General features: G+C 46.3%; 1 protein-coding gene across 1 annotated transcript in view; it reads left to right on the top strand.

Moving 5' to 3' along the window:
- Positions 1–13,791, top strand: part of LOC147619486 (glucosamine inositolphosphorylceramide transferase 1-like) — a 53,129-nt gene extending 39,338 nt beyond the window's left edge. Inside the window, exon 5 of the mRNA XM_086773168.1 lies at positions 11,450–13,791. Coding sequence (XP_086629294.1) covers positions 11,450–13,129 — 1,680 coding nt within the window. The 3' untranslated portion in view covers positions 13,130–13,791. The remainder of the gene's footprint in view (positions 1–11,449) is intronic.
- Positions 13,792–15,363: the final 1,572 nt, after the last annotated feature.

Here is a 15,363-nt window from a genome sequence, read left to right as displayed (position 1 = left end):
CAACATCAGCACTTCTTATATTTGCATCTTCTGTTGCCTTCACAATTGGTGCATACCAGCTACTCATCTCATCGGAAACAACATCTTTGCTTACTCGCATCTCACGAGTGGTAGGATTATAGCATCTATAACCTTTTTGCTCCATAGCATAACCAATGAAGATGCACTTCTTTGTCTTTGGATCCAATTTTGTTCTCACTTCATCAGGAACATGTACATATGCAATACACCCAAACACTTTCAAGTGAGACACATCGGGTCTTATGCCTGTAAACTTTTTTCAGCCATCAAGGCACGTGTCACTTCTGCAATGTGCCTGTTTTTTCTTTCTGCAACACCATTCTGTTGCGGAGTGTACCTGCATGTAAACTGTCTCTTGATTCCTTGCTTTCTCAGGAAATCGCTGAACTCATTGGAGAAATATTCTCCCCCACTATCTGATCTTAGGCATTTTATTTGTATATCTTTTTTCTTCTCGACCAAGGCTTTAAATCTCTGAAAGTGAGTAAACACCTCACTTTTCTCCTTCATGAAATAAACCCACACTTTCCTAGTGTGGTCATCAATGAATGTAGCATAGTACGTGCAACTTGCAATTGTTTCAGTCTTGGTCGGTTCCCATACATCTGAATGTATGACATCCAATGGCCTTGCACTGACATGCTTTTCATGTGGGAAAGCATGTTTGGCCTGCTTACCAAGTTGGCATGCTTCACATACCTTATGCATACCGGCAAGCTTAAACTTTGGCAAACCTGCAACAATATTTTGGGCCTGCATAGACTTCAGTCGCTGTACATTCACATGAACAATGCGCTTGTGCCATATGTCAATATCTGCAATGATACCTGTTTCATGCGCAAACATGGCTCTGTCTTTATCTTATGCATGTTCACATCCAAAGTAAACATCCTGCCAAACAATACCCTTTGCAACCAAGCGACACTTATTTTTGAAGCCTTCCACAAAATATCCTTGAGGATTAAACCTCACTTGCAGACCCTGTTCAACCATCTGTCTAACAGAAACCAGGTTCTTTGTAATATTCGGAACATGAAGTACATCAGCCAAGTACTTCATTTTGCTATCCTGCATAGACAATGGCACTTTACCAACATGCACAATGGGATGCGTAGTTTCATCACCTGTTTCTACATAACTTGGTTTTTCCATTTTCTGCATATCTCTAAACACTCAGCATGACTGGTCATGTGGTTAGAGGCGCCAGAATCCAGAGATCTTGACATATCCCCTGTTATGGAACTAAGCATGTGCTGCATCACAAATAACTGCTCACTTTTGTCATCACCACCTCCACGTTTGCTAGATGATGCATAGTTGCCTTGCTGCAACTTTCCTTAAAATTTCACTTTTAATGTCATTCTGCTTTTTGTAGCAGTCCTTTGCCATGTGTCCTAGTTTGCCACAGTAATAGCACTCTATGCTATTTGCATTTTGATTTCTTTGCCAACCACCTCCGTCTCTTTGGCTCCCCTTGCCTCTAGACTGGCCTCTTTCACCTGTGTATGATTGCTGCCGTGAATCATTGGACCGTTGTTGTCCAGAATTCTGATTTCCTTGCCGGCCATCACCTTGGTCTCGACCACGGCCTCTATCTCTGCCTCTACTTGAATTAGAGTAGAAGGCCTATTCCGATGTGTTCTTGCTTTGTGAAGAAGAATCCTCACCTAAAGCCTTTTCTTCTATGATTAGCATAGATATCAAGTCCCGAAAGTTGGGAATATTCTCCCTAACTGCAATGGAGATCTTGAATGGCTTGTACTCTTTGCCAAGTCCATTCAGACAAACACTCGCGACTCACCCAATCATCATCCTCCACTGATACATTGATAGACCCAAGGGATTCAACAATGCTCTTGATCTTAAGGCATATTCATTGATGGACATGCTTTTCTTTTCCACAGTATGCAACTCTTGCTTTAATTGCAACTTCCTTGCCTTTGTGTTAGTTTGGAACATCTGAACCAGATTCTGCCATGCAACTGCTGGGGTGTTTGCATCTTGTATGTGTCTTATCATAGTGTCTGTGACACTAATTGAAAGCCAATACATGACTTTTCTTGTACCCTGATTCCAATCCTTGAATGCCTTTATATCTGCAGGAGTGGCATTCTCCTTAGATAACTCTGGAGGCTCCTTGTTGTCTCCTTTTACATAATCCCAAAATCCTTTACCCATTAGGAAATTGGTCATTCTGAACTTCCAGGCATGGAAGTTATTCTTATCCACCTTCTTACTAACAATCTGATTAATTTCGTCAGACATGTTTTCCTGTAGCAATCAAATAACTTGCAAACATACAACTTCTGTATGCAACCTGAATGTAACATGCGGAAGCTCTGGGAGTCTTCTTTCAACCCTAAACACTCTTGGAAACCATTTGATGCAAAACGCAGATATAGAGAGAGAGTAGAGAGAGAGAGATGTGCTAGACATTCAGTATATTCATATGGTACAAAAAGGTACCTACAAATCTACAGTCCTTGGCTGTCTTCTTGAAAAGGTAAACATCACCAAAACAGTCCCTAACTATGACCCATTCCCTAGTGGAACGAATGATTCTAATGATGAGGCTCTTTGCCTATTTATAGGCCTTTGGACTCCTTGGGGAACTGGCCGACCAACAGTCGGCTAGCCGATTGTGCATGGACTCCAATAAATGAAGCGCTTCAGTCGCCTTTGTCTTGATTCAGCTGACAGCTCCTTATATCTCAGCCGATAGCTTCTTGCTTAGTTCTGGTACAGCCGACAGCAGCTTCCATGCCTTCCAATGCCAATCCAAGCCCCTGCTCCAAGTACAAACTACACCTTGTGCTCCAAATGGTCTTTTTCTTGGCTGTCCCTTCTGGATTAGCCCTGAGAATGTACATGGTACATGACATTCCCCTCTGCTAAACTTGATGACGGGATTCCAACCTGTTCTTGGATGACTCCTTTTCTCTGTGAAAACCCGGCCTGTTCTCCAAAACCACTCTGTCTCAGACAAAGATCTATGCATCTGTTCCATCTAGTCCACAATCTATTCCTGCCCTAACTCTGAACACTGTCTTGGTCTTTATTCTTGAGAAATGAGTCTAGCATTCTCACATCACCCTTGGAGGATAAACCTCCCTTGGGACCGTTGCCCGAGAACCTATCTGGCTCACAGGACTGCCATCCCCTTTGGCTTTGTGGAACACCACCAACAAACCTCCTGGGAGTTCTTCCCGATTCTGTGCTCCTTGCCTTGGGCTTTGTATCCGTGTACTTTCCTGTACCTTAGACCTGTACACCATCATATGGGACTGAATTAGTGTTTAGCTTTGCTGAGCCTGATGCTCTGATACCAATGTAACACGCGGAAGCTCTGGGAGTCTTCTTCCAGTCCTAAACACTCTTGGAAACCATCTGATAGGCAAAACGCAGATATAGAGAGAGAGAGTAGAGAGAGAGAGATGTGTTGGAAATTCAGTATATTCATATGGTACAAAAAGGTACCTACAAATCTACAGTCCTTGGCTGTCTTCTTGAAAAGTGAACATTACCAAAACAGTCCCTAACTATGACCCATTTCCCAGTGGAATGAATGATTCTAATGATGAGGCTCTTTGCCTATTCATAGGCCTTTGGACTCCTTGGGGAACTGGCCGACCAGCAGTCGGCCAACCGACTGTGCATGGACTCCAATAAATGAAGCGCTTCAGCCGCCTTTGTCTTGATTCAGGTGACAGCTGCTGCAACTAATATGCAAGGTGGCTGTCCAACGGTGATGGCCGCCTTCTACCCAGTCTCCAAGTCCCAAACAACCCAACAGATCTTCAATCAGCACCAAAAAACGAGCAGTCCCGTAAGCTCTTCAAATCTCCCGCATGTTGAGATATCGAGCTTAACTAGTGCTACGACGGACATTGATGACCAGCTTGGGTGATAGCTTCCGCATCTACAGCATTGGCATGGTTGGTGAGATTATGGTTGGTATGTGGCTAGTGGGATGACAGGCTGTGTGAGCCATTTCACAGCCAGCCATTTTGGATTACTAGAGACTGGCATAGTTATAGTGCCAGCTCATTTAGTCGGGTTCACATTATGGACCGACCCTTGTATGTTGTAGTAGTTGAGTACTAATCCATATAGTGTATACTCTTATCTTTATGTTGAGTAGAGAAGAAGAAGATAGAAGAACTGTGTGGGCCCATGTGCAGAGGAGGGTCACAGACCAAATGCGTACAGTTCTAGGTGCGCCTCTGTCAGAGATTGAGCTTGCCGAGGCCTTGAGGGTCCTGCCGCCGCGACATAGTTGCCCAGGGGAGGACGGACTGACGCCGGCCTTTTTTATGCGCTATTGGGACCTTTTTGGGCCAGGACTCCGCAGGGGCTTTCAGCATGTTTTGGACACTGGGGTGATGCCGCAGAGCTTTTCAGAGGGCTTGATCTATCTTATCCCCAAGGGGGAGGGAGTATCAGATGACATTCGGCATTGGAGGCCTATTACAATCCTCAATACTGTCTACAAGGTCTTAGCAAAGGCCTTGAGTTTGAGGATCCAGCCCTTCCTGGGGGAGTTGATTCATGCTACTCAGACAGGATTTGTCGAGGAGCGCAGTATCCTTGACAACATCTTTACTTTCTGGGAGGCGACGGCCCGAGCTAGATTTCTTGGCGAGGACTTGGTCGTGATGCTTCTCGATTTTGAGAAGGCATACGATAGAGTTGATTGGGGATTCTTAGAGGGCACTATGCTTCGCCTGGGCTTTGAGCCAGGATGGATCAGAGGGGTGGCAGCTTTGTATTCCACAGCTCGCAGCCAGGTGCTGATTGCAGGAGGACGGGGGCCGAGTTTTGAGCTGACCAAATCAGTCCGTTCAGGGGTGTCCTCTCGCCCCTTTCCTTTTTCTCTTCTTTGCGGAGGCTATGAGTATGTATTTGACAGCAGAGGAGGTTGGTTTGAGAGGACTTCAGCTCCCAGTCCGGGGGGAGGATTTGCTTGATGCTGAGTTTGCAGACGACACGGGCTTATTTTTGCATGGCCAAGAGGCCAATCTTATTCGGGCTGAGCAGTCGCTCCAGGTTTTTAGTGCAGCTTTGGGAGCATTGATCAATTGGCGCAAGACAGTGGCCTTTTGGATCAGTAGTGCTCCCACTCCGGCATGGAGCCCGGACCCCGGTTTTAGATGGATTCCTCCAGGCACAGCAGTGCGGTATTTGGGATGCCAGATTGGCCTCGATTTGTCACCTGAGCAGCAGATTGCCCCGCTTCTTCTGAGCATTCGGAAGAAGCTATTGTATTGGAGTACAGCTCGACTATCCTTGGCTGGGAGGGTGGTGGTGGCAAATCAGGTGCTGTTAGCGACCATGTGGTATATTACGTCTTGCTGGATTTTCTCGAGCTCTTGCATCAGCCAGGTACAGAGGCTGATCAGGAACTTTCTGTGGTCTGGGCGGGACGGTCAGCCAGCTCGGGCAAAGGTTGCATGGGCAGTTATTACACTTCCGCTGGCTCAGGGCGGTTTGGGCATTATAGATCCAGTCGATCAGAGCAGAGCCTTATTGGGGAAGCTTATTGTTCGGGGGTTACTTCCAGGCGCTGAGCCGTGGAAAGAGCTCCTCTTGCAGTGACTGCAGGCTCGGGCGTCCCCTGCAGGGGGTACTTGGGCACCAGAGATTCGCTGGATCTTCATAGAGATGAGGAGGACAGGCCTCAGTAGAGGATGGGAGGACAGATTTGCTTTGAGTATCCTGAGAGCTTGGGAGCTGCTGAGACCGGGGCTCTCTCAGCGGCCTCCTTCTTGTGTTGAGGAGCCGGCCAGGCAGCCGCTCATCTGGAGCCCAGCGGTTCGCACGGAGCAGGGTCATATGCTGGGTTCTCGGCCTCGTCTAGCCTGGGGACCTTTAGCGGCAGGCCCCGCTCGTAGTTTTGGAGACTGGCAGGCTTTCTGCAGTCTACCAGAGGAGATCCAGGTGGAGAGGCTGAGTCACTTCAGAGGGGGGTTGATTATGAGGGATGATATACAGGAGGCACTCACAGAGGAGTGGTTCACGCCTCTCGAGCCAGTGGCCCCACGGTGGATGGGAGCCTTTACACAGTTGGAGATCCTGATTGCTGTCAGAGCTAGCACTGAGGATGGCAGATGCCTCTACTATGAGATTCAGGATGAGGGCAGACTCCAGAGAGTGGAGGTGGAGTCGCCTTTGGTTGCAGAGTGCACCTTTCAGAGGATTCGGGTAGTGGCTGCCGCTTCTCGGAAGTGGCATATTGACCCCGACCCTGCTGATGTGCTCCCGGATTGGCGCATATGGGCATATGCAGCGCGCCCCTTGGCCCGGCTACAGTGGGACCCCGGGGAGTACGAGTGGCATGATCCTTATGCATCCCTTGAGGCCACAGAGATCACCTTTTTCCAGTATACTGTTCGGCTGGGACGGCATATTTTGACGGCCAGGAGGACGGTTTCTCCAGCGGCAGCGGGGCATTGGCGATTGCAGGGACTCTCACAAGAGTTCCTGGAGGATTTCTGGGCTCGGCTCTGGGCTAGTCGATAGGCCCGCAGGATCTCAACTTTTCAGTGGGGCTGGTCGCCCATAGGGGCTCAGCAGTTGGCACTTGGCTTGTTTACAGCGGTCTTCCGGCGGCCTGCGTCCGATGCGGCCACCCTATGGAGACACAGAGACATTGCCTTTGGGATTGCCCTCAGGCGCAGCAGATTTGGCTGCGGATGCTGCGTATTCTGGCTCCCCTCTCTCCAGAGGGTATGTTTACGTGGGGTGCCGCTGCTTGGTCGACCTCGTCAGGGCCTGCAATGGGCTATGAGATGGAGCAGGGCAGTCAGGCCATCAGATTTATTAGGGGCCAGCCTCGCCTGGTTCCGGCACCGGATTTCTCGTCCGCCAGCTGGACACAGGAGAGGGATTTACGATGGGAGCTCCTCAGCAGCCTCACCATCTGGTTCACCTGGAGGGCCCGGTGCTTTACAGCCTTTGAGGGGAGATTGGAGCCACCAGCAAAGACTGTACGGGGGATTTGGCAAGAGTTGATCCACACCCTGCGAGGACAGTACGACCGCATCCGGGGAGACTCGGATGAGGCGATCTTACGGCGCCAGGCCTTTCACACCACTTGGTGCTGTGGCCCTTTCTACACCTTACACACGGGATCCCCCCGTTGGCACTACAGGCCACCTGTTTGGCTCTTCCCCCCCCCTATTGTATGATTTAGCCGCTCAGTTCTTTGTACCGATGCTTGTATTTTGCAGCACCTAGGGAGAGTCTCCCGGGCTGCCATGATGTATTCGCTGCTCTTCTCTCTCTTAGGAGCAGGAGAGATCTTTTGTAGCCCTACGGGCGTTTTTATATAACTAATGAAAGGATCTTTTCTCGGGAAAAAAAAAAGAAGAAGATAGAAGAAAATTCAGCTATCCATCTCTCTCTTGTGTCTTGCTCTCTCTTGTGTGTGTGTGTGTTTGCTTGCTAGGGTTTGAAGCTCTCCCTCTCCCCCACATTCTCTTTATGGTATCAGAGCCTGGTTCATGTGACAGCTAAGGAGGCAAGCAAGAGGCAAGAACAAGCAGGAAGGAAGCGGTACTACACGGGTAAGAGCACCATCATCTCTTTTCTCTTCTTGGTTTAGGTACAACACTCCCTCCATAGCTCTAGGAGCTTCACATCTTTGATTGAGGAGCTGTCTTCGCAGGAGTAGAACTACAGGGCACGTATTCCATTCTATTGGACAAAATTTTTTCCAGCCAGATTCGCGTTTTGGGCACGTTACGGGCCCCGTTTCATCACTGCAGGGTATTTTTGACAGTTTTTTGGAAGTTCTGGTAGAGAATTGTTTTTGCTCGAAATCTGGCTATTGCAATATATAGCGAGCGGTGCATTTTGGAAGTGCAGACAAGGTTTGCACATGTATTGTTGATACTGGGTGTATGTACATGTACTCTGGTCACATTTGGTGACACACGGGCTGTGCTTAAGTATTGCTGCTGCAGCAGTTACAGGAGATACTACTGTATTACAGTGTTGTGTGCATGAAAATGCCATGTACATTCTCAGGGCTAATCCAGAAGGGGCAGCCAAGAAAAAGACCATTTGGAGCACAAGGTGTAGTTTGTACTTGGAGCAGGGGCTTGGATTGGCATTGGAAGGCATGGAAGCTGCTGTCGGCTATACTAGAACTAAGCAAGAAGCCATCGGCTGAGCTACCCCCTCGAGATGGCAAACTTGCTTGAGATGGTTGAGAAGCATATGAAGATCCCTACTATCCCCACGTTCTCGGTGGATCGACAGTTGGACGGGACCAACTATGGCATCTGGAAGGTTATGATGGAGTCTGTATTGGAGTCTTATGACTTGGCTGATTTCATTATTGTTGGTGTTCCATGGCCAGAGTTGGAGGATGGGGAGTTGTTACTCTCTACTCAGAAAGAACGGGAGGCTCCTGGCTCAAGCACAATTGTGAGATCGTGGCAATGCCCGTGTGCGTTCTTTCATCTTCCTTAATTGCACACCACAAGTGATTAATCATATCAAACATATGACGCTAGCCAGAGGGATTTGGCAGCATTTGGCTTCTCTGTATAACAGGGTATCACCCATGAAGCGGATTTCCTTGGAAGTGCAGTGCGGGTGATGGATCCTACAAAGTCTTCAACAATGCAGGAGCACATCAACAAGTTGCAGGCTCTTCAGCAGGAGGTTCTTCAGGCTGGGAGAAGGAGATATCTTTAGAGGACATGGCCATCACTTTGTTGTCTCATCTGATCTCTCAGTACTCAGCTTTCTACTCCTCTTTGATCACTAGTGGGTGGCAGGCTCAGCACCATCACATGGGAGGAGCTTGTGCCTATGGTCTTCGATCAGGAAGAGCGTTTTAAGAACCCTCCACAAGGTGGAGGTTCTGAGGCCTTGACTGGCCAGTGGTCGTAAGGCCGTAGTAAGGGCAAAGGGAAGTCTTCTGAGCAGGAGTCCGACTTGGATCACGATGCCTTGAAGGCAAAGAGGACCTGTAACAATTGTGGCGAGAAAGGAAGCGGAGCACTGAGCAGGGTGCAGATCCCTCAGCAGTAATTGTGAAGACTCCAGCTTTTGTGCACTTGGAGATTATGGACACCGGCGTTTTATCTTCTTTGAGCAGGGAGGCGGACTCACCTCTAGGGACACTCAGGACTGGATTCTAGACAGTGGTGCTTCTAGGCACATCAGTCCTTCCCGAGAGTTATTACAAGATCTTTGGAGGCACACAGGTCACATCTTGATTGGTGACGAGTCCACTATCCCTATAGAGATTGTTCCCGATGGCAGAGGGGGGAAGCATTCCTCCTATTCTTTTTGTCCCATCTCTTGGTTTTCATTTGTTGTTAGTGCATGAGGTTTGCAAGACTGGTGTATGGGTGGAGTTTGAGGAGCATTTTGTTGCTCTCCGGAACAAAGCGACAGGCTAGGTTGTATGGGAAGGCAGAGTGGAGAATGGGATCTACAAACTCTAAGCAATCTCTCTTATAGGTTCTCAATTAGGTGATGTGTGGCAGTTTCGTCATGACCACTTGAATGTGGATACGCTGCAGCAGGCTTTCGAGGACCAGATGGTGGATGGCTTGCCAGATGTTGGCAGTAGTAGGTAGAAACTTTCCAGTTCTTGCGTTCGTCAGTTAGAGGAGCCTTAACAGGTGAACTATGCTCTGATGTCTTGTATCATTCGGGACAAAGAGCCTCGTGCAGATGAGGAAGCTCTTTCCCAGGGGACTTGTAGGAAAGCCAAACAAGTGGCAGATGGTGACTTGCAGGTGGAGGTGGATGTTGAGCAGCCTCCAGGCTTTGAGGTTCCAGTTCAGAGGGGGTGGTTTACAGGTTCCGGAAGGCTTTGTATGGCCTTTAGAAGGTTCCCAAGATTTGGCATACCAAAGTTACAGTTAATCCTTGTGAGGAGGTTGATGCCTCTTTGTATCGGAAGCAGTTTGGTTCATTGATTTGGTTGTTGAACACCGCAGGATGCCTAAGCACACATGCTTGACTGAGAATGTAAACTTGAGTTTTGATGTGATGATTTTGGACTATGGCAGGATCACCCTTATATGTCCAAGGAGTGCTGGTCGGCTGGCATTAATTTTGTCGGCCTGTTTTTTTCTGGCACGACTAGGATTAAATAGCATTAAATGCTGAATAGAGTTGTGGGGATTTTGGCTGCTGGCCGACACAGTCCCTGCCAATTGCTGCCCAGGCCCTACCTAAGGCTGCCGACTGCTGCCCAGGCCACATAAAAGGCTGCCGATTGGTTCTTACTATTGGCTGAGGGTGATTATCACCCATTGCAAGGAATTTCCCTCCATGGGTTGGCCTCAGGGCTGGCCCCTACTTCATGGATGCAACTAATCATGCCTATGATGCATTCTACTCCTAAGGCTGACATCTACATCTACCTACATGAGAATCGCTTGCTGAATTCTCCAAAGTGGGTTAAGAGGACTGACCTGACAGACCTCTATGGCTGGGAGATTGACCTACGTAGCTTGTGCTTGACATGTCCCGGATTGGGGCTCACAAAGGGGTCACGGCTCACAACAAAATATCCTATCAAGGTACTACTTCTGTACATGTTTCTTGCCTTGTTGATGAGCCAGTGTGTCATCGTATATCACAGTGCATGGGTGCACGTGACAATTTCCGTGGATTTTGTCACAAGACTACCCAAGGTGCAAAGAAGACACGACTCCATGTGAGTGGTAGTTGATTGATTTACCAAAATGGCGCTCATCATTAAGGGATTTTCTGCTCTCAATCAACACTCAGAACCACGCTCCTGCCAAGAAGGGTTGTGCACAATATGAAAAAACAATAGAATGAATTGTGTTGGCAATCTATGACACTGTATGCTGCTGTTATTGCAGCGATTTGGGTGCTTTAACGTTTAGATTTGTGGGATCAGGTTCATCAAGGCTCTGCTCGTGTCTCAGCCATTGTGCCCTTAATGTGTCCTTCGATCCTTCCTATGCAATGATTACTCCTTGCTCCCATTAAATCATCCATCTTTTTCTTTCCAGGAGGAAGCTTGGTGACACTTTCTTATGAAAGGTGAGAGTATGGACCGATTACTTTCTCCTTCAGGTCAACACAATGGGTCTTCATGTGTCATGTCCCCTGGCAAGTTTACCTGCAAAAGTGGATTTACTTTTTCTCTAGCTAGCGGCTCTGTACGTTTCTATGGGGGTCACATGCTTCTATATAGGATCCTTAGCTCCTGGCATGGCTGTGGACAGTAAAGGAATGAAGTAAACAATGTAAGCCCAAGTCCCCAAGGGCATGCAAGGTTTTGGAAGGTAGCTCCAGTTTACAGCATGATGCCTTGACTGCCTTCTTTATGTCTGAACTTGCTTAAGATATTTTTTTTTCCCAAGCAAAAAAATGATTTTAGGTTTTATTCGACATATTTCACTAATTTTGGTATTTTTTCTTACAGGTATATATGATGCCAGAGGGTAATGAGAAGGGGGATCTTCGCCTTTACCGTGCATTGAATTTCCCTCTTGAATGGACTCTAGACAGGGTCCTTATAAAGAGACCCCTTGTGGATGCAACAATGGTGGAGTACAACGGAAATTTTTGGATTTTTGGGTCAGACCTTCACCAATTTGGGGCCAAAAGGAATGGAGAACTTGAAATCTGGTTTGCAAGCACACCTTTTGGTCCATGGAAGCAACATAAAGGCAACCCCTTGCATAATGGGGATCGAAGGTCAGGGGCTCGCAATGGTGGGAGACCATTCATTCACGAGGGTCAGCTTTATCGTGTAGGACAAGACTGTGCTGAGACCTATGGGGGCAGGGTTCACTTGTTTCATGTGGAGACTCTTACCAAAAATGACTTTCATGAGGTGGAGGTTCCTTTGGGTCTAGAAGAATCAAAGAAAGGCCGGAATGCTTGGAATGGTTTACGTTACCACCACTTGGATGCCCAGAAACTACCGTCCGGTAGGTGGATTGCAGTTATGGATGGGGACAGGGTTCCTTCTGGTGATCTGAATGCAAGGTACTTTTTGGGATCTGCAGCCTTCCTGGTTCTTATCTCACTCATTCTCCTATTTGGCATCATTTTTGGTGTTGTCCGGTGCGTGTTCCCCTTGAGCAAGTGCCTCAGTGCAGGCAAGAGAAGTGATGAGTCATCGGGATGGGTACGGCCTCAGGTCACGTCAAAGCTACACCGAGCATTATCTCGGTTGAACAGGAGTACCTCTGCTATAAGGGGTCGAATCAGGTTCAGCAGCTGTGCGGGTGCCTCACTTATGCTGGTGTGCTTCTTTTTGAGTGTGGTTTCAGTCTGTATTGGAGTGAGGTCCTTCTTTGGTGGAAACGGAGCTGAGGAGCCATATCCGGTGGAAGGCCAATACTCACAGTTCACAATGATTACAATGACATATGAGGCACGGCTCTGGAATCTCAAGATGTATATCAAGCATTATTCTCGCTGTGCATCAGTCAGAGAGATAGTGGTTGTTTGGAACAAGGGGAAGCCCCCGAATGCTGATACTGATTTTGACTCGGCTGTACCTGTTCACATCCGGGTGGAGGAGAAAAATTCTCTAAACAATCGCTTCAAACCTGATCCTCAAATAAAGACACGGGCTGTGTTTGAGTTGGATGATGACATCATGATGACATGCGATGACCTGGAGAGGGCTTTCAAAGCCTGGCGTCATCATCCAGAGAGAATTGTGGGCTTTTATCCACGTTTGAATGATGGGAGTGCTCTGAAATACAGAAACGAGCGGTATGCCCGTAAAAAGAAGGGTTACAACATGATCTTGACAGGTGCTGCTTTTCTAGACAGTGAAGTTGCATTCCCCAAGTACTGGAGTCGAGCAGCAGAACAAGGGAGAGCTCTTGTAGATGAGCTCTTCAACTGTGAGGACATTCTCCTAAATTATATCTTGGCTAACAGCACGGCATCACGCACAGTTGAATACATACATCCTGCATGGGCGGTTGACACATCAAAACTGTCTAGTTCAGCTATCAGCAGGGATACCAAAGTCCACTACATGAAAAGGACTAATTGTCTTCTCAAATTTTCTGAGCTTTATGGTGGCCTTCCGTTAAAGAAATGGGAGTTTGGCAGCCGTGGTGACGGTTGGGACTACTGAGGATTGTTTGCAGGGATGTGGTGGCAATTGCTTTTCAAAGGCAGCGTAAGCTGTACATTTGTTCTGACTTAAATTTGTTATTATTCTGGAGTTACCACTCCTTGTGTATGACAGCAGCAGCAAGCACTCTCCTAAGGGGACCTGGCTGCTGTGATTTGGAGCTTTTTTCTTTGGTCTTCCCATTGTTCAAACCTACGGGACATTCTTCTGTTCTCTTTTCAAGTGTACTGAACTGGTTACAGTTCGCAGCGTCCGTCTTAGCGGTGTTTGGGAATATGGGGGCATCTAAAGTAGATGATACCCTCACAGGAGCTAAGCACGGAGGAGTTGGATCCTGTCTCAAAGCTTTCAATTCTAGCTTTGAGCTGCTAATGAGCTTCAATTTTCCACCAAGGAGGGACAGAGTTGGGCAGCCATTTGGACTCTGATTTTGGGCCCTGGGTAATAGGTGGTAATCTTGGAGGATCCTTAGCTTTACTGGGCTGCAGGTTTGGGAAAGACAGAATATGGTGTCTACAATGCCTTTACATACATTCTCCATAAATCCCTTTTCTAACTTTTGAGAAGAGGTGGCTGTATATTATAGTCGTGTGAAATTGTGCATACTGAGTATGTGAAAAACTTTGTAGAAAATTTTGGTTAAATGACCTGTTTTGACTAAAGCTCACATTCAAAGTCTGGATCTGTCTCTTTTCCCAAGAAGGGACATAACTGGGCGGCCATTTATTAACCATATATACACACACATAAATAACCATATTTTCATGTGGACAGTGCTGGCACACACTCTCCAAAAAATTCCAAGTCCAAGACATGCCCTTTCTTAAGAACATTGTTTCTTGAAAGCTTTTAAGATTTGAAAACTTGCAAACCTTTTGAGTTTTGAAAACTTGAAGTTGAAAAGCTCATTTTTTTTTCTTGGAGCATTTAAAATGCGTGATATGCACTTATTACACTATTTTTCATTCTTATTATATGTATATATATATATTTGATGCTTTTGCACTATGATGTACTATTGTAAGATCCATGCATGCATATTGCTATACACTTGGTATCAAGGTGATTTTAGAGATGCAAATCAAGTTTTTCAAGTATTGTAAAAAGATATAAACTTTTCAAATTTAACTTTTCAAAATGCAAAGATCTCTCTGATACTCTTCTTCCTTTGTATGGTAGACACCGTGTGTTGGGCATTGGGACATTGTGTTACTTAGTTCTCATTGGGTTGTCATTTGTAGATATTTTGATTTCAAGGGAAAAAAATATATAAGTGTGTTACTCCTTGGTTCTCAGTGGGTTGTCATTTGTATTTATCTCTTAATATAAATAAATGGCATTGCTAGTCTTCATTAAAATGTCGTGTGTGTTCCATTTTAAGTATCGATCTCGATGATTGAATCTATATTAATGTGATGCGATTAATGTAAAACACACACACACACACACACACACACACACACACACACACACCCCTTTACCCTTTTCTCCCTTGTGGCTTGGACGGTTACACACACATCACTTTACTCATTTGTGCTCATTTGAATCACTTTATAATGTAAAACACACACACACACACACATGTTGAAATAAGTGGATTTGAAGAGGGTATTGTGTGCATAACCATGAGAAGTGAGAGCTAGGTGGATAGAAGATGGAAAAAGAAATAATTAGAGTATAATATCAACAATAATAGACGTGATTAAGATATGAGTTAAGGTTAATCAACACATCACGTTTTTGTATTACGAGAATGATCTTGTTACGTCCATTTGTAGCTTTCATAGAGTTCTCATTCATATGTTCTATGCACACTTGTGCCATCCATGTGTTCATAAATGCTCACATGTTTTGTACACTCTTTTGCAACTTCCATGTGTACTTTTTAACCATTGATCATCTTTTACATTCATCCATTCACATCCCCTAATAACCTTAGCTTGCATCCATGCCAATTTCATAGCATCCTTATCTTCTTTTACCTTATTTGCACATACATGTACTCCATACATGACATGACAGGCTTCATATTTTAACAATACACACACATTCCCTTATCCTTTTCTCCCTTGTAACCTTGGATGGTTACACACATATCACTTTACTCATTTATGTCCATTTGACTCACTTTATAAATTGATTGGTTTATGTAATAGAGCTTAACTTGCGATAATTGCGTAGCTTGCAACAACCCTAATATCTATGTTAGGAAGTCCACTCTATGGTTGATCGAG

The sequence above is a fragment of the Cibotium barometz genome, chromosome 33 (genome assembly GCF_041138505.1).
Source record: "Cibotium barometz isolate CiBa-2024 chromosome 33, ASM4113850v1, whole genome shotgun sequence".
NCBI lineage: Eukaryota > Viridiplantae > Streptophyta > Polypodiopsida > Cyatheales > Cibotiaceae > Cibotium > Cibotium barometz.
The sequence above is the reverse complement of the archived record's forward strand: the minus strand, read 5'-3'. Positions and strand labels throughout refer to the sequence as shown.